Source organism: Aythya fuligula, chromosome 8, assembly GCF_009819795.1.
Source record: "Aythya fuligula isolate bAytFul2 chromosome 8, bAytFul2.pri, whole genome shotgun sequence".
In the NCBI taxonomy this organism is placed as follows: Eukaryota; Metazoa; Chordata; class Aves; order Anseriformes; family Anatidae; genus Aythya; species Aythya fuligula.
The window spans coordinates 5,867,619-5,885,819 of NC_045566.1; the positions used below are offsets into that span (position 1 = coordinate 5,867,619).

Consider the following 18,201-nt stretch of genomic DNA (forward strand, 5'->3'; position numbering starts at 1 on the left):
CAGGAAAGCTGCATGTTTCATGTATTAGAAAATGAATGCTTGGCTTCTGCCGTGTAAACCTCTCAGTACCTCACACAGCAATCCCCCTCTTTTCCTCCATAGGCACGTGGCCTATATTCAACGCAGCTCCCTCCCTGACAGCAGCTGAAAAAATAAAATAAAATCAAACCCTGGAGGGTTATTTGTAGTGTTTAATGCTTTGAAAATGTTTGCTGGAAGAAATACTGGTGAAGCCATGATGCATACATATGACTTCCACAGGAATAGGTTTCAAGCTCAAACGTCACCGTGAGGACAGCCAGGCAGGGGAACAGATTGCCCGGGGAGGCTGTGCTGTCTCCATCCTGGGAGGTTTTTAAGACCAGGGTGAGTGAAGCCCTGAGTAACCTGGTCTGACCTCAGGCTGGCCCTGTCTTGAGCAGGAGGTTGGACTTAATGACCTCCTGGAGTCCTTTACTACCTGTGATCCTATTAAGTTATGAGCAGCTTTAGAGAGGGAAGAAACAAATCTCCTTGCCACCCCTTCCTATATGAATTGACTGGTCTATTGATGGGCTGTTTGGTCCAGTTCCTCATAGAAATGCCACTAACGTCACCTTTGCAAAAGGTGGTGAGTGACTGGTGACCACATGGGCGCTGAGGCCAAGAACTGAACAGGCCAGATATCTGCAGGCTGCTTTCTCTCTGCTGCAGTGAAAAGATGTTCATGTGTCTTACGGGGCACTGGGGGTGCTGTGCCACCAGCACAGAGGAGCAGACCTGTTAATTGCTTGAGCTCATGCCTTGCATCTTTTTAACGCCCTAAATTAATGCAAGCAAAGCAAAGAGCATCGAGTGGTTGACATTTAATGAAATGTTTTTTGTTGTTTGAAGGAGTGCTTTATGATCATCTGCTATGGTGACAGATGTACTAGAAAAGCCATGAATAGACTGCATAGATGAAAACATTGTTACTTAGATTGTAGTACTCCGAAGGCAAGACTTGTTTGTCTTATCTGTCTGTAAATAATGCAGCACACTTCCAGTTCCGTATAGGCAGCAGCATTTTGTAGTAAAAACCCTAGATATTTATTTTGATAAAGAGCATCCCTGTTTTTTGGCTGCTTGGAAGAAGACAGAAAAGAGTTGGATCTGTTTTAAGTAAAGGACAGATAAGAGTTTTAGAGAGGAGAAACACCCACCTTTGATACCTGTCTGACTCCACCATGGAGAGGCGATGATGGATGTGAAATGAATCCTTGATACAGGGAATTCACTATTGTTCTTGGTGGGAGTGGTTGCAATGAAGGTGTTCTGCTCTTTTATTCACATCTTTTTTTTTTTTTTTCTTGCAGCAAAGAAAACTTGTGCCGAGTCAGATTTCACTTGTGACAACGGCCACTGCATCCCAGCCAGGTGGAAATGTGATGGGGAAGAGGAATGTCCTGATGGGTCAGATGAGTCAGAAGCAGCATGCAGTGAGTAGCACAAAAAAATGGTGTTTCTCTGACACATTGTTTTACCAAAGCGTAGAGTGTTATGAAATCAAAGGTATTATTCCTAACACTTGCAAGATGATGTTAAAGCTTTTGCTTCTCTTATAACAGAAATAAAAGAGACAAAAGGTTTGGGTCATTCAAATCAGATGGCTTCTAAATGCTGAAATGTACCAATTTTCCAGACGGTGATAAACACAGAACTATACAGCGTGTGTTTCTGTCTGTAACAGAACTGAAAACGTTTCTAGCTCTATTACAGTTTGTCTGGTTGTAGGGCTCATGATCAGCAGTGGTGCATGAAGATTCATGATGAATCTGCTCACTAAAGAGCACTACTAAGAGCTAGGAGCACCAAGGTGGATCAGAAGCTATCATTTAGTCCTATACTCACAAGGTGTACCATTCCTCCCTGGAGTGCACGCTTACTCTAAGTCTGTAAGGCTGCACCATGCGTCATATAAGGTCAGAATCAAGCACCATGAAATCTGTGCACCTGGGATCAGGCCTTTTGGAAACTCAGATTTGCAGCATTTTGCATGGTAGCATCTTGGGATTCATCACTGCAGACAGTACGTCTGTCATCACAGAGAAGCTTTGCAGTCTTGGAACTTTGTGGCTGGGTTTGTTGTTTGTTTGTTTGCCTTGGAGAACAAATAAAGAAAAAAATAAAAGATTAAAGATGAGCAAAGTAAAGTAACTAAAGCTGAGGGTAAATATAACAGAAGTTTGGTGCAGGTAACACCTTTAAAAATATATTGATTCAGTAAGTAAAAGGACATGCTTGATTTTCACGCAGAGCATTTAATCTTGTTCTTTTCACTCTCTGAGGAGGCCAATCCATTCTCTGTTTTCTGGAACTGTGGAAGGTCATCTGATGCTGAGTTGAAGGGAATCCCAGGAATATTTTAATGAAAACATTAGCTATTATGTAAACTTTTATTTGTGTGCTTGCTTACATCTGCAGATTTTTTCTTGGGCAGACCAGGAAATTTAAACAAGCCATTCTATTGAATTTCCAGTCATGTACTTCACAAATATATTCCCACGAGTCAGAAGCAGCGTTGGGGGAAGTGTTTTATTGGGCCTCACCAGAATGTGGCACATAGAGGGCTTCACAAATAAGTATGCTTTTTTTGTGTGTGATCCTAGTACTAGTTCTCCCTAATTAAGAAAGATAAATGAGCTTCTCTTTTGCATAAAATGAATGGAATCATTTTTGCAGCCATACACAGGCTACAGAAAAAATTACTTCAGTAACTGCATTAACATATTTATGTACTGTAACTGGTGGTCTTTCACCCTGCATCAGCCTTAGTCAAAAGCTATCTTATTAATGCTGTTTCCACTACCTGATTGTGTGGAGAGGGGCTGCATAACTAAGCAGCTCCGTTCCCTGTAGTCAATGTCTGTAAATCTCTTGTCAGAAGCCGTAGCATGGATGGGGTGTGGACCATGCACTGTTAAGTTCCCTGATGATTTTTCTTGATCATCTTTCATTCCTTTTTGTAGTCATTTCACCTTCCAATTTCCCCCCACTTATGTTCTTTCTCTGGGGAAATCATCTTTAAAACTTAAGTATTGTAAAGGGTACTTGACCTGAGCATTTGATTGGTACAGTATGGGACTGCCCTCCTGAGAGGAAAATCATTTGTTCAGTTTTGTGTGATTTTCTGCTTGAAACCTACTAAGAGACTGAAGTCTGCACTTCTGCAGTGGTTCTTCTCTTCAAATAGTATCAGGAAAATGATGGCCCTTGAAATGTCTCCCTGCTGCTAATGGGAGTAGGCCTGTGTCACCTTGGCGCAGGGAGAAATGTGTTCCCATGCTGTAGAGTGCTGCAGCAGGTCCATCAGGAATTTGTTGTGAAGGTGACAGTACCTGAATAGACCAATTCTTGATCTGTTTTGGTTGGTTTGGTGGTGGGTTGGTTTGTTTTGTTTTTATATAATTTTTTTCAAAGCAGGCCAAAGACTATGGCATGTACTTATGGCCTATAGCTATGACATTTTTCTTCATAGAAGATAACGTCCATGTCTATGAGTCAAGAAGGGTCTTTTGGCTTTCAAGTAAAATTGGCATGAGTGAGTGCTTTTCTCTGTTGAAAAAGAACTTCCTGAAGCTCCATCCCTTTCGGTTACAGATTAAGTGGCCACTGAGGACTTGGCTGTTGCATGTTTTTCCCATCTGGAACAAGATGGTCCTGACCCACAGTCCCAGTTTTCATCAACAGAAGATAAAGCTGACTCTTTTATCACAGAGCAGAGCCTCCAGCACATGTTGAACTGGTCTGATTTTACTCAGTAATGATCTTCCATTGTGCCAGCCAGTTCTCTGTGCTGTTAGAGTGCCTGGCTAAGGGTAGTTTGAATTATATTTTCCTTCTTCCTTTTATTTGCTTATAGCTGTCTTAAGCAGATTTGCCATGCTTTGTCTCAACATAAGATATTTAATTTTTGTTCTGAATTTGTGTGATGGGTGCAAGATCTCTGTCTCTAAGTTCGTAGGATACTTAATACAAGCCTGTGTCTGACTTGTTGCTGGCTCACAAGAGAAGCCAGCATTCCTTTCTGTACCAGTTAAAAGCTTGCCTTCTAATCTTAAAAGTATCTGCAACTGGAGTTTTGGAACTTCACTTGTTTTATAGGATTATTCAGATCTGAGTTCACACTTAATCAGATGAAGATCAAGTACTTTTAATCTTATGGCTGTTGATAGCAATAGGCTTTAATTTGCATGGTGAGGACGTTCTTCCCAGATGTTTTATATCCTTGTCAAAGGATGTGTCATCTCAAAGGCTGATCCGATCTGCTCTGCAGGGAACCAGAATCAACCTGATAATGCATAAGCACTGTGCTGGTCGTGAGGCTAATTCACATATGTTTGCAGATCTTCCTACTGCCACTGCTCAAGACAGCAGTGAGCGATAAACTTGGTAGACTGTTAAGAAAAAACTGGAGCATTATGATTTGTTTTTAACGTATACCTTCAAAGTAAAAGCCCTAGCTCTTTGTAAGTGTAAATGCCCCATCAGGGCAAGGAAAAAGCTGTAATGGCAGACAGAAGATCTAGTGAGGGGCAGTGCGTATACTGGCCAGTCTGAAATACTTTATATATGATGGTCCTTCCCTCCAATCCTATCTTTTTTTTTTCCTCCCTGATGAAAGCAAGGCTGGGCTATCTCCCTCTGGTTGAGAAATGACTGTAGGCCCCTACGACGGTCTCATTTTCCCGTTCAGAAATGCAGCACAGCCCTTTGGAGGAGTCTGCGCTGTGGAGTTTCCCTAGGGAATGGGCAGGTTGGGAAATGGAGATTTCTTTCCTCTGGCAAGATCAAACCGCTTTATAAAATCGATTGCTTTTGGACAGGCCACGTAATTGCCAGCATCTCTGCCAGGTTCCAGGTTTATTCCTCGATTAATGCAGCACTGGGACATTGTCCATAGTCCATTTGAGCTGGGGAAGTTAAGAGCATTGAAAATGCTGACTGTTGCATTTTAGGAGTATTTCCAGCTTCGAAAATGATCAAAACAAAGCAGTTCCTCTCAGCACCTAGCCACATCCTAAATGGCTTTTTATTTTCTGGATGCTTTTGTAGTGCCTTCTTTTTTAATACCCTTTGTGCTCTCTGATTGTTACTGATGCTGTGTCCCTATCTCTAATGCTTATTTAATGATAAAATTTTGTGGTGTTTTCTTTTTTTTTTTAGCTATACCACCTCTGCCCCCCAAAAAACAAACAAACAAGCAAAACTACTTAGTTTGCTACCGGCTTTTTCTGTTTCCCAGATTGCTGTAGTTCCTTGGCTTTGTACCTTGCAATATCCTTTCTGGGGGTGTTACCCATCTCCAGGTTTTCAGGACAGCACCTGTTTCATGTCCATAGGTAAAATGGCATCAAAGATTGCTTGGCTTCTGTTCAATCTGTAACGTCCAGGGTCTTTTCTGCTATCTATACAATTTTATTTTTTTTTAACAGCATTTTCTTCAAGCCACTGAATGCGGCTGGGAGCAGTAGCTATAAGGATATCCCATAGGATTTCTCAACTGATGGGATCTACAGGGCTTCTCCTTGGGGGTTTTGGTGCGAGTTGAAGACAGATCAATTTCTAGCATGGGTTGATTTTGGAGAAGGTGGTTATTTGGGCTTTTGGTTTGAAATGGGTTATTACAAAGAAGAAGCTGTTTACATTTCTTCATCTTTTCTGTGAGCTAGTTCCTTACCCTAAATATGGTCTTACCATCCATAGGTTTGTCCAAGTGAATTATTCATGTAACAGCAAGTATCACCATTAACCTCACTGTTCTGCCATCTGTCAGTTTTTTCAGTGCTATTATCTGGCTGCAGAATTTATTTTGTCTCATTTAATTTATATTAAGGCTTCAAAAAAAAAGTGTCCCTTTCTGTGAGCTGATCTATTCATGTACATATTGTGGGCTGGATCTCTCTCTGAAGTCATTAGAAAATAATGATGGGAGAAATTGGGGAAAAAAATTGATCATTTTATATTGGTTTAGTTTGTTTTTGTATGGAAACAGGATGAGCCCCTAAGTCAGGGGAAGCAAAACCATGAGAACTCAGCAATTAATGCTATCCACAGAGGGCAGAAGGGACAAAATTCACAGTTGAAGAGGTTGCATCGAATGAGACTGGGGGAGGGAGGAGGAGGAGGAATTTAATATCGAAGAGAGGAAGGTTATTTTGAGATGCATGAGAAATGAAACGAAATAGGATGGTGGGTGAGACGTAGAACAAAGAAATGCCATTTAGCTGTGCAGTGCCACAGCTCCTGGTGGGGAACGGGAAGGGTTAGTACATTGGCATGTCACATTCCAGCCATGTCTTCCTTGAGAAAGCCCTGTTAGATCCAGCAGCTGCTGAATCTCAGTTTAACATGAGCCATTGCTGCTTCTCCCTGCCTACAGGAGGGAAAACCTACAGTGGGTGCAACACTGCCATCGTTGGAAGGTGCGCTGAAGTGATAATGGATTTCGTCTCTGCCGTGCCAGCTTGTTAGTATGCAAGGAGCTCCCCGCAAAGCATTAAAAGGGATAGCAGAATATCTGGATAGTGGGAGTGGAGTTAGTGCCTCTCAGCCAGGTGCCCGGGGCTCCCACGTTACCTCCCCAGCAGCTGATTTGAGATACACAAAACGTTCTGACCTCAGAGCAGGTTGAATGCCTGAGGATCTTCTAATTGTTTGCTGCCAGGTTCTGCAGCAGCGTGCCTCTGCCGGCTGCAAGGAGATCTCTGGTAGGCCACAGGACTGTCCCATTGGACAGCCAGCCATGCTGGGGCTCTGGTGTATTTTCATTACTGTCACTAGAAGCAACCCAGTGGGACTCAGTGACCACCCTAGGGCAGCGGTGCAGCCCCTGCTGTGCTGCACAGGCTTTGCTTATGCATAGGAAAAGATTCCTTGCTCTTTCCCTATCCAGTTTTGTGAAGCCGAGGCAGGGGGAAGGGAAATCACTCTTCTTACTGAGCTAAGAGACCTCTATCAAAATGGATGTTATCCACCTAATACTGTTCCAACCCAGGTATTGAATCGTTCTGTTTTCTTACAGGGGAAAAAAATAAATTTGCCTCTGATGTTGATTATTTAACTTAAAAAAAATCTCTGGAGAAAAACAAAAACAAATGCTAACAAACAGTAACAGCACTGATGGGAACACAAATTAAAGGGAAAGAGCAAGTGAAAATCTGAGCTGGCAAACTCTTGCCTTAGGACATTGTATATATAATGAGATCAAGGAATGCAGGCAGCATAAACTCACCACTTCTTATTTCTTTATCAGATATGTGACATTCTCCTAGCTAGGAGCAGAAATTATTTTACAGAATGGTACAGGAGGATGTGAGGAGGGAGAAAAAGAAAAGGGGAGACCTGAATTCAGATTGCATGTAATAAGGAATGGTTTAGTAGGGCAAGTTTAATAAGCAGCAGTCTTGGAAATAGATTTTTAATGGAAATGGAATATAAAATCAAACCCCGAGTGTTGGTTTGAAATACAGTACCAGTTCGTGCAGTCCTTTTTGTTTTGAAGTACATGTCACAAGTCATGCTGGGAGATGTATCCAAACTTGACAGTTTTATTTTTAATGGGTATTTTCCAGGATCCTAAGCGCTTTGTGTGCTGCTGCTCTGTATGCTGATCTCTTGTAGTGGTGATCAGCGTGTAATGGTCCTCGTTTTCTATTAAGTTGCATGAAAGCAAAATTCTGCAGTTGCTATCACAGATGATATTGCTCACCTCGAAATGTGCACTCCTCTTCTAGCTCCCCATTTACCCCAAAATTATGTCCATATTGTTCATCTTTGATCTAGATCTCCTGAATGTCTGGCTGAGTTTAGTTGCATTACCTTGCATTTCTGGAAAGTAACTTAATCAACTCTTCCATGCCCTTGGAGTATTTATTTATCTGAAGAAGGATGGATGGGTCAACAACTTCAAACAGAGAAATGAAAAAATAATTAAAAAAAAAACAAAACACACACACACACACAAACAAACTAGGTCAAATCATTCAGGCGCAGCCAGATACCAAGTTTTAGGACCTGGGGCAGAAATACGAAGGGTTTTTTTTTTCCAACATGAAGAGCAGATCTTTGTACACATTGTGATATGATGGTGGGGAATTGCAAATGCAGTGGAGTGCATAAATTAAAGATTATTCTGTTGGATGAACTTGGTACAGATCATTCAGGAAATTAAAGTAAGGTTAATGTCAAGCGTACAGGTGTTCATTTTTACAGTACTCCAGCTACGCTAACTGGCTGTTGCCAGCATAAAATACAGCAGCTTCGATGGACTGGTCTCTGTTCCCCTGCGATGTGGTGGGCCCTTGGGAGCACTGCTGAGTTACAGCAGCTGAGGACCATGTCCCAGGTTTCAGCCACCTCTGTAAAACGAACACAGCATAAGATACAGAATATGGGAACACTTCTAGAGCTACAGGATCCTCCTGGTGATGAGGTGGTAGTCTGGTTTTCCAGATGCCCAGACTGAGGTTGTAGGGCTTGTGATGAAAGCTTTGGTTTGTCAAAGTGGTCAAATTTATCAAAATAAATAATATCCAAATCAAATGAAAGCTCCCCATGGTCATCTTTTCATGAAGTTATAGAAAAGCTAGAAGAGACCTCTGGGGTCATGTAGTCCAGCCCCCTCTTCAAAATGTGTCCCTGTCCTCATGTTTGGCCACCTTTATTAATGACAAAATCCTTAGATTTCCCCAGAATTTGCTTTGTTGCAGCATGTGTCACTTTGCATGTCCAAGAACAGTCTGATTGCATCTTCTGTAGTCCCTTCCTATTTCACAGTTGAAGGCAGCAACAAAACCTTCCTTTAGCTTTCTCTTCTGATGGCCGAACAAATGCAGTTCTCAGCCTCTGCTTGTGTGTAGTCTCTCGTCGTTTTCTTGGAAAATTGGGAGTAGCACAATTCTATAACTAGGGTACAGATCCTGCATTGTTCACTAATCTCTGTGAAAGCTTTATCGCATCCAACACATAATTTAAAAAATATTTTACATCTTTTGTAGGCTACTTGACTTCTGGGTCTATTTAGAAGGTTTCAGACTTAAAAGTTGGCTTCTGTGGTTGGGTTTAACAATACTCTAGAGATGGACAAGACTTGTTAGAAGACCAGTGGTTCCCTGCAGATTGTGTCTTACAGTCTAGTGCAGATTTTTAAAAGTCCTTTTTATCCTAAGTGCATGTAACTCTTCAAATTTTCATAGAAGTGCCTTCACTCCTGCTTTAATCATCTTATCTCAGCCAATGTATGCTTCCTTCACAAGTGCCTCTAGTTACTTGATCACTGTAGCTGCTTTTAATGCTGCCTCCAAGTGGGTCCTTGTTGAGCAACCCCGAACTGATCTCAATATCCCAAAGAACACAAAACTGTAGGGACTAATCTTTGACAAGGTGAGGAACCAAATCCAGCTTTTCCTGCCTCCCGTTCCTTTTATTAGAGCATGAAATTATCCTGTTACATCAAAGAAAATTCAGCAAACCTGGCTGTTTATCCCCAGTAGTGGGATAACTTTACATGTGGTTCTTAGGCAGTGAGTTCCATCACCTTTCTGACGATTACATGGCTTTGGTGGGCTCAACATTTACTTGCCTAGAGATGTAAATTAATTTACAGTATGTAATGATTGTGCTCCAATTCTACCAGTGCTAAAAAGTTTGAAGTAATCCCATTAAAAACAAAACATATTCTTCCTTTAAGAATATGTTAGAGCTTATATCTCAGAAGTGGCCTTTTCAGAGGGTCCAGACCAATATGAAAAACAATAGAAAATACCTGTTAAGTCTTTTCTGATGTTTTTTGTCCCTTTCTTAAGCAATGTTACCTTGCGAGAAAGTCACTTTTTCATGTGGCATTGCAAGCTTTGGCATTTGCAGGGTTGATGTACTTCACATTGACTCTGAGCTTTCATTAGCTGACTATTATGAAGATTTAAATGCTGGCATTTAAATATTTTTCCTATTGGTCTAATGTGTTCTTGCAGTTCATAAACAGAAAGGGTCATAAAAGGGTTTGATGCTGCCTTTTTATGGCTATAATTAATCTTGCATTTATTTCAATAGGAGAGAAGAGCAGGAAAGTGAAAGGTGAGCATGTAAAGCCCTCTATGTGTAATTGTTTAACAGCCCGTGTATGTTGAAGTAGTAGAAACTGAAGAGATTTTGAGAAATAATCAGACAGGTTTTCATTGCCCAGTGCTTTCATTTTTTCCGTTCTCTTCCTGCTTGCTTTCTGAAATTCAGATTACCCGTTTTTTATATTTATATATATATATATATATATATATATATATATAAAATTTTTAGTTATATATTTTTTTTAATCTGGAAAAAAAACATGGTTGACTTACTAACTATGGCTAATGTGGAAAAAAATATTCTGGGAATCAGAAGCAAGTCATAATTTGAGAACTGAAATACTTTGCTAACTGAATGAAGCAGTCTTGTGCTGTAGGGGCACAGAAAGCAAACCTTTTCCCCTTTCTTAAGTGGGTGAATTATGGTGTGAAGAAAATATTTTAAGAAGTGAAAACGAAATGACATTGTCTAACATTTTTCACATTGAAATAGCTTGTGGTTTAATCCTATAATGGATTTATTGTACATTGAAGCTGTGTTTCCGAATTCTACCACTTAATAGACAGTTTTCCTACCTTTGTCTGTTTATAGAGTTGTAGGATCATGTTTACATTCAGGACAAGCTCCCACTGAAATCATCTGCAGTTTTAATAAGGGTCTCGTGATGCTCTATCCCGCTTCCTTAAGGATTAGGATCATGATTAAGACTTGTTTAATATGCAGCCTTTGCATGCTTTGGTAGATAATTTATGTAACTTGAACCTTGCACTGGAGATTTTCAGTTCTCTGAAATGCTTTCAGGGATATTGTGCTTGAGGTTGAGGCATGGTCACTGCCAGCACTGCCTGCACGTGTGAGGGCCGTGTGGCCTTCCCCCTGTGCGTTATATTTGTGGGGTGCAGCAGGTGTCCGTAGCTGCTGAGAGCCTTCATCAGGGCTTTGCTGTAGCAAGAGCTTCTAGCTTCCTGTCTAGGGACACTATTCACTGGCTGTTTGCAGAGTGACAAATTCCAGCTCACCCTTTCTGTCTTGGATTTTAACATATTGAACCATGTTAAGCATCCTTTGTATTAAAATACTAGAAGCCATAGCTCAGTAACTTTGTTAGAGCCCGCAGGCTTACATGTTCTCATATGAACGCACTAATGCCAGTTATTGCACCATTTTTCAGGCTTGTACTGCTCACTAGTCATCTTACCACATCATTTGAGTTCCTACATGTTCTACAAGACTTCGGTTCTACAGTTCTGAATTCTGTTTTATGATAGAGCTTGTAAATACTAGTCATTGTAGCATGAACATAACCGTGCTTCTCCCTTTTTTGTAAGGTGAGAAGCATGTCTAGCATCTTTGACAGCAATTTAATTTCTAGTCATAGTCTGTGCAGTAAAACAAAATCATGTAAAACTATACACATGTATTTAGAAGTGCACATACACATAAAATAATGGTTTGCCATTCAAGCATTTCAGCAGGTAGGTTGGCACTGTATGGAATGTGAATGGGAAATGGTAATCTCAGTACTGAATTCTGCTAGAATTTATATGTTTCTGCTTCAGTTCCTGCATCTAGGTATGTTGCAAGACTCAAACTTGGAGCTGAGTTGTGTGAACCAGCGGGGCTATTTGTAATGAAGGGAAGGTATAGATGGTAAGGGAGCGCCTTTTTTTTTCTCAGCCACAGGTCTACACACCACTATTCTTGTGCAACAGGCTGAACAAATTCAATTAAAATGCCATCTAAGCTGTCTGTTCCACTCTGAAAAAGAACACAGGTGGGGGTTTCTTTGTGTGTGTAGAAAAGATGAAATGTTCCCTCTGAGATGAGAAACACAATTATTTTAATAGCAGCGGGGCCTTAGCAGAATTTCTTTCTATTTGCACATACAGAGGTATTTAAGAGCAAGGACATCTTAGACATCGTTAAGTATACATTTGTCTACTGAACCCTTATTCTGCCCTGAGTTCTGCATGTTTTATTGGTCCCTTTGAGCAGGCATTCATTTCTCGGTATCTTCACCACCTCAGAAGAGTTGTCACCTTAGTGTGGAAAAGCAGCATCGTCAGTTGGTATGAGCTTGGTTCCTGATCTTGATGAAGCAATTGTCTCTGTGTGGCCGTGCAGCTGATACCAGCACTGCTGCAGAATGATTTCCTTTCAGCTGCTGTGGATGCTGGAGGTAGTGTAACGCAGTGTGACACCGTGTGCCTTCACAGCATGAATTTTTGAAAAGTCCTGGGTGCTGTTTGTATGCTCTGTCCTTTGACAGAGCAGAGAGGAGATGCTGTAACAGCAGATATGAGGTGAAATCCCAGTGTTGTGGCACACGTAGGGAATCTTTTCATTTTGAAGTGAGTAAGGTATGGATTTCAGGTAGCAGGAAAAAGCGTTTTATGATGAATTCTGGCAGTTTCCTGGAAACCTGTACGTTTTTTTCTTTCTACAGTTTTTATCACTCATCTTGGCAGGTTTAATTATGTTTGCTCATCTGGGGACCTTTTGTGGCTTTAGTTTCCCTATTGATAAGAAGCACTTGTGCAGCCGTAATCTCTTTTACGATGGATATGGTCTCAATGCTGCTTGGCTCCTTTATCCTTTGTATAATTTTGTCCCCCTAGTGTTCTGTGGGGCTTTTTTCTCCCTGTTTTGATTAGAATTGGAGTAATCTCTGTGAACCAGAGAAAGAAAATGAGCCTGGACAGAGGGAAAATGAAAGAGCAGCTGCTGATACAGAGGCTCAGAGAGCCCCCTGGCTTTATGCTGGACTCTTAGCCACAGTTGAGAGACTTCTGAAGAAATGTGTTTTCATCGCTGTTTGTAACCAGCGGGCTCTCAGTGGAGCCCAGCACACAGTCTGGGAGCATTCCTTCCTCCTCACGCTCACAATCACTTCATGGTTAGCCTGAGGAAGAAAGGGGAAGGACCCACATGCACTCACACATGAGTTCCCAAGTCTCATTTGTGCTGTTGAGTTTCTAGAGAAGTGGCACAGCCTCTGCTGGGCCAGATCGTCTGTAATACTGGGCCGTATGTGGCTGCCCAGGGCTGGCATATATGTGTATATATATATATATGTGTGTGTGTGTGTGTGTGTGTATATATATATATATATGTATATAAAAAACGCCAGCTGGGGATTCCTCCTGATGCCTCTGACCTCTCTGACCATGTGTTTAATGATACTCCACCTTCTCAGAGCAGGAACTGAAAATCTGCTTATCAGTTACCTGTAAGTGCAACCAGTAGTGTTTCACTTTTACAAGCATTTGATTGCTGGCATGTTGAGAAATGGCACACTAATCAGACAAGTTGCTACAGCTGGAAATGATTAGAAGGAAATCAAGATAAAATGCTATTGGTAAAATTTTCTAACCTTCCAGATTTATCAGAGTACACCAAGCTTTCATATAGTTTATGTAAAAAAGACAAAAAAAACAACTTGTAATAATGGATTTAATTAAATTAATCTGTGAGGAGAGAATAACGTGGGCTTTGGAAGAAGCAATTCAAATCTCTCACTAGTCAGATACAATGTTTTGTTTTTTTACAAAGGAAAACATGTCTAAGTTTCTAGTAGGGCTTTTGATTATTTTAATCAATGGTTTCTCCCCAGCTTGCACAATATGTTCATTTATAAGAAACAGCACTGCTGTGGGAGATCACAATAGAACAATCTATGGGTGGGTTTTTTGCATAATTAAAGTTCCATTTTGTTTCCTTAATTACCTAACTGCTTATCTGATACAAAACTCACTGAAACAGTTCCTGATCCATTATATTGAAGCCAGGCAGCAAACTAAACTGCGTTAAAGGGATTAAAGAAATGTTTTCAACTTTAAAAGCACGTTTTAAATCCTTTTTGCACTCAACTGCTCTATTCTGAGCCCTTTCTAAATTGTACTTTTATCTGATAACCAGCAAGCACTTTACAAACCGTGATTACACTCAGTGATTATTGCAGCACCAAGATGTGCGTGAGGTGCTTCAGAAAGCAGCTCACACATGGGTCTGTTAATAGTGTTCACTATTTCCTTTATAATTAAGTAATTGCATTTGCTCCTGAGCTTTACTGAAGCCAGTGGGGTTCTGCACAGACCCGTGCAGCTGCTTTCTCGCACAGAGAGCTTACACCATGGGGAAGTTACTCCCGTGTGGGGTTTTAGAGTGGATTTGTATTAGAGCAGACACAAGTAAAGCAAGAAGACTAATGAAATGGAGGGAGAGCAGAAGGAGTAGAACAAAGATGAGGGTAATAGGGTCGAAGGGTTCTTCATCTGAGGCCAGGAATAGCTTGATCATTACACTTACACATAGATGTGTAATTCTCTTAACGAGATTATTGTAGATTTGGCAAATGAAGCCTTCGAGGGTGATTTGAGGAAGAGGATGAGCAAGAAGTAGGAGAAGATGCAAGGTGCGGAGGGCATAGCAAGCAGCAGCTGAGGTAGGAGGGTGAAAGGAAGGGAGAAACACAACTCTGGTGCCAACGGCAGAGTATGGCTCTTCTGCTTTACACCTACAAAATAGGGGTATTGGTACATGTTTCTCAGGGGGCTTGCATGACATTGCTGAGATGCAAGGGGACTGCAGGTGAGTGAAGTCATTCAAAGTGTCACCATCCACAAAGACAGAGTGCTGTGATTTTGTCCAAACCGCTCACATCGGTGCCACCATATCTTACTAGGTGGTTAGAGTTAAGTCTGCTGATTATGCTGCTCTTTGATAGACACAAGTTAATAGTAGGGCTATGAATTGTGGTTGGATTTTACCATTGGGATTAAAAGCTCTTAATTTAGGTACTCTTCTTGGTCTAATTTCTTGACAGATTTATTATTAACTCAGTAGAATTTGACAACATAAGGACATTTAAAATTTTACATTTCTCTTTCGCTATCCCTTACATATTTTTTTCCATAATTCTTTAATGAACTATTTTCTTAATTTACCATTTTCTACGGGGTGAAGGAAAGGAGTACACACTAGGCTTTCAGAAGTGCACAAGGAAATATCTGTACAGGTTCTGGGCCAAGATTTCTGGAAAAGATTATCAATTTTTAAATCCACCTTTTATGAAAGCTTAAAAGTAGGCAGTTTCTTCTGAGCTGAGTACCCTAAATTAATGGCTTCTGGAAAGCCATTTCTTTTGCAGACTTCTGTAGTGCTACTGGGAAGGGAGGCATCTGGCCCTGTCCATGCTTTAATATCATGTGTACATGCATCAGTAGTTTAGTAAGGGCGGTGAGGTGCACAGGCTCTGACAAGAATTGAGCTTCAGCAACTTCTTCAAATCCAGCAGTGTGAGAGTTTAAAAAAAAAAAAAGTTTTGAATCTGTGTAGCCTTGAGGCACAGAGCATCCTTTCCATATGTGCTCTCAGATTTTGCATCTTGCTGTTCTAATCCATGCTGTGGATGATCTTCATTGTCCTGGAGTTTAAAGGTCACTGCTGCTACTTCCAGCTGCCGTTGGATTGTCGGGATGGATATTTGGGTTGTCTACAGGTTAGCCCATCATTCTGGAATAGCAGTGTGACGTTGTCCCAGTACTGGTTGCACTCCTTTCTTTACTGCATTGTGAGCTATTTCTTGCTACTTTTCATGAGCCAGTAATCTCGGCTGTGGCATTTTCAGGAGAAATGTTTGTGTGTCAGAATTCTGAGGAAAAAGCAGAATTGTGATTGTTGTTCCTTTTCCTTACTTCATTGCCAAATTTTGCTCGTATAAACAACACACCTTGTTTTATTTGAAATGCATATTTATCCTTTTAAAGGATACTTGTAATGAAAAATAGAAAAAGTAACTGATCGGAACAGTACTTACTGGTGGTTTCATATTGCTGGTGGCCTGAATTCTAGCCCCAGTTCTGAGGGCTAATGTGCAAGATTCTGTTTTATGTAGTAGTGGCCACTGTGTTGTGTTTATGTCTACCAACTTTTATGCACACATGTCTAAGTTCTGTGTTACAATTTCCTTCCATAGACCAGTGAGCAAGGACTTTCCATGTGTGTAATTTTGTTTATGAGATGGGAGCCCTTTATATTTCCATAATCCGTTATAAAACATTTGTCATTTTTAAATGCTGTCTTCAGGAGAAAGCATTTAGACTGCATTTAGTAACATAAATCAAAGTACTTTTCTCTTTACACGTATTATAAGAAGCTGTGAGGAGTTATTTGTGGTGATTTCTAAATACCGGGGAGGTGACCACTATGAAAATATTTGAGGTAGCTTGAAGCTATAAAATAATGTTTAGAAAAGGCTAAAGTAAATCTAAAAAATAAGGATAAAAGGAAGCAATCCTTCTTATATGTAATAAATAGAGATCTCTAACACTGTGCACAACAAATATAAAAATAATCATAAAGGGATTCAGGTTCCTGGGAGAAGTGTACGCAATGATTTTGGAAAATCAGGAACTTCACGATTGTGGGATAAGTTCTTTCTTTTTCATAGCCTAACAACGTTTCTGCACATTCCTCCTTTTCACTTGGATTTTTTCATTTATCTCCTATGTTCCTGGCTTGGAAGAAGTGTTTTCTTCCAAAGAGTGTAAAACAGCTTCCAGTGGAAGCTGTTGTGTAACATATGTCCCAGAAGGAATGAATACATCCCTGTCTGCTCATCAAATATTATGAGAAGTAGGGCTGATGTTTCTGGCTTCCAAGACACATTTTCTCTCCTACTGAGCCAAAGAGAAAGTGTTGATAGTTCAAACCCGCACATGTGCAGACTTTCTCCGTGCTGTAATTGCCCAATTTCCCAGAGATCCTTCGAGATCAAACAGACTGGATGGAGATGAAGGAGAGGTTTGAGAAGGAGAAAAAGGAATATCAGTAGCATGCAGCTCTTCAGTGTGACGATGTGATGCACAATTACGGCAGCCATGGGTGACACACAAAGTATGGGTGCACAAATCTGTCTCTTAAAAATCACGTGCTAGGCCTGGAGCTCTTGCACGTGGCATGGTATATACATCCGCAGAGTAAAACCATGCTATGAACTGGGCATATTCACTACTGAGGCTGGGCAGAGCAAGTCTTGTTCTGTTAATTTAATGTCACCAAGAGCACTTTGTATCCTCATTGTGAATATGCTCTCGAAATTTGCACGTGATTTTCCATATATCCTGGTTTATTAAATATCCTGGGTTATGAACAATAAACACTGCTTCGAAACAGTGCTGGAATCACGGTGCTGGGACGACTTCTAGGCTGGTCTTACTTTTCTGTGTGGCCTCAGTGTTATCTTCACTGCAGTAACTGATGTCAAGAGACTGATGCAGTCAGGTAATATGCTTGAATGTCGATTTGAGCACACTTCCCAAGGCACAGTCAGTCAGAATATTGGGGTTATTGCAAACAGTAAGAAATAGGTACTGGATTTTGCTGATTTCCCATGTCTACTCTTGGGTTGTTGTTGCTGTTTTGTTTTGTTGTTTTTCCCCCCAACAGGATGAAAAATTCTTTAGGTTTCCAGAAAGTTTTCATATTTTTGGTTACATTTTAGGAGCATGTAAGAGATTTTTCCTGTACATTTTGGAGGGTGTACAGATTCAGCTCAGCCTTTGTTATTAACTCCAGCCTGGGATCATCAGAAGTGTGTGTTGTACCAGGCTTAGGCTGTAACTGTGACACGGATCAAAATATCTGCCAAGCTGTCCTTTCCCTCTCATAAAAGCAGATTAGCAGCCTGGCATCTGTTTTCTTCAGGGAAGGTGGCACAGATGCCCGTGCTGCAGAGGAGCTGACTCACGGCGGTATAGCTGACCTTTCTGCACGGTGCAGGCTGATGAGTGGAAGGAGCACACGGGCTTGCCTGTCATCCTGTACCCCCGATGCTAGCAGGCAGGGACAGAGGCTTCTTGTTCTTGTTGTTAATGTGATGCTGGGCTTTGGGGCTTCCAGCAAAGCTCTTAGGCTGTTAGATCCTCTCCCCATGAGTTCTGCTTGTCTTCTCTCCTGCAGTTGGCAGGTGGGAAACCTACATAAAGACAGCTCTGTCTTGTTGTTCGAGGAGGTTCTGGAAAGGTTAGGCACTGCGAGTGCAGTAAGCTGTTTAAAGTTCTGACATCAGACTCCCTCAAGTCTTAAGTGGCTGGAAAGGAAATTATATCTGAC

The 18,201-nt window shown here is 41.1% G+C and overlaps 1 protein-coding gene across 1 annotated transcript in view; it reads left to right on the plus strand.

Annotated features, from left to right (window-relative positions):
• The window catches only part of LRP8 (LDL receptor related protein 8), a 168,703-nt gene that overhangs the window by 99,869 nt on the left and 50,633 nt on the right, over positions 1-18,201 (plus strand). The window contains exon 3 of the mRNA XM_032192232.1: positions 1,335-1,457. Coding sequence (XP_032048123.1) covers positions 1,335-1,457 — 123 coding nt within the window. The remainder of the gene's footprint in view (positions 1-1,334; positions 1,458-18,201) is intronic.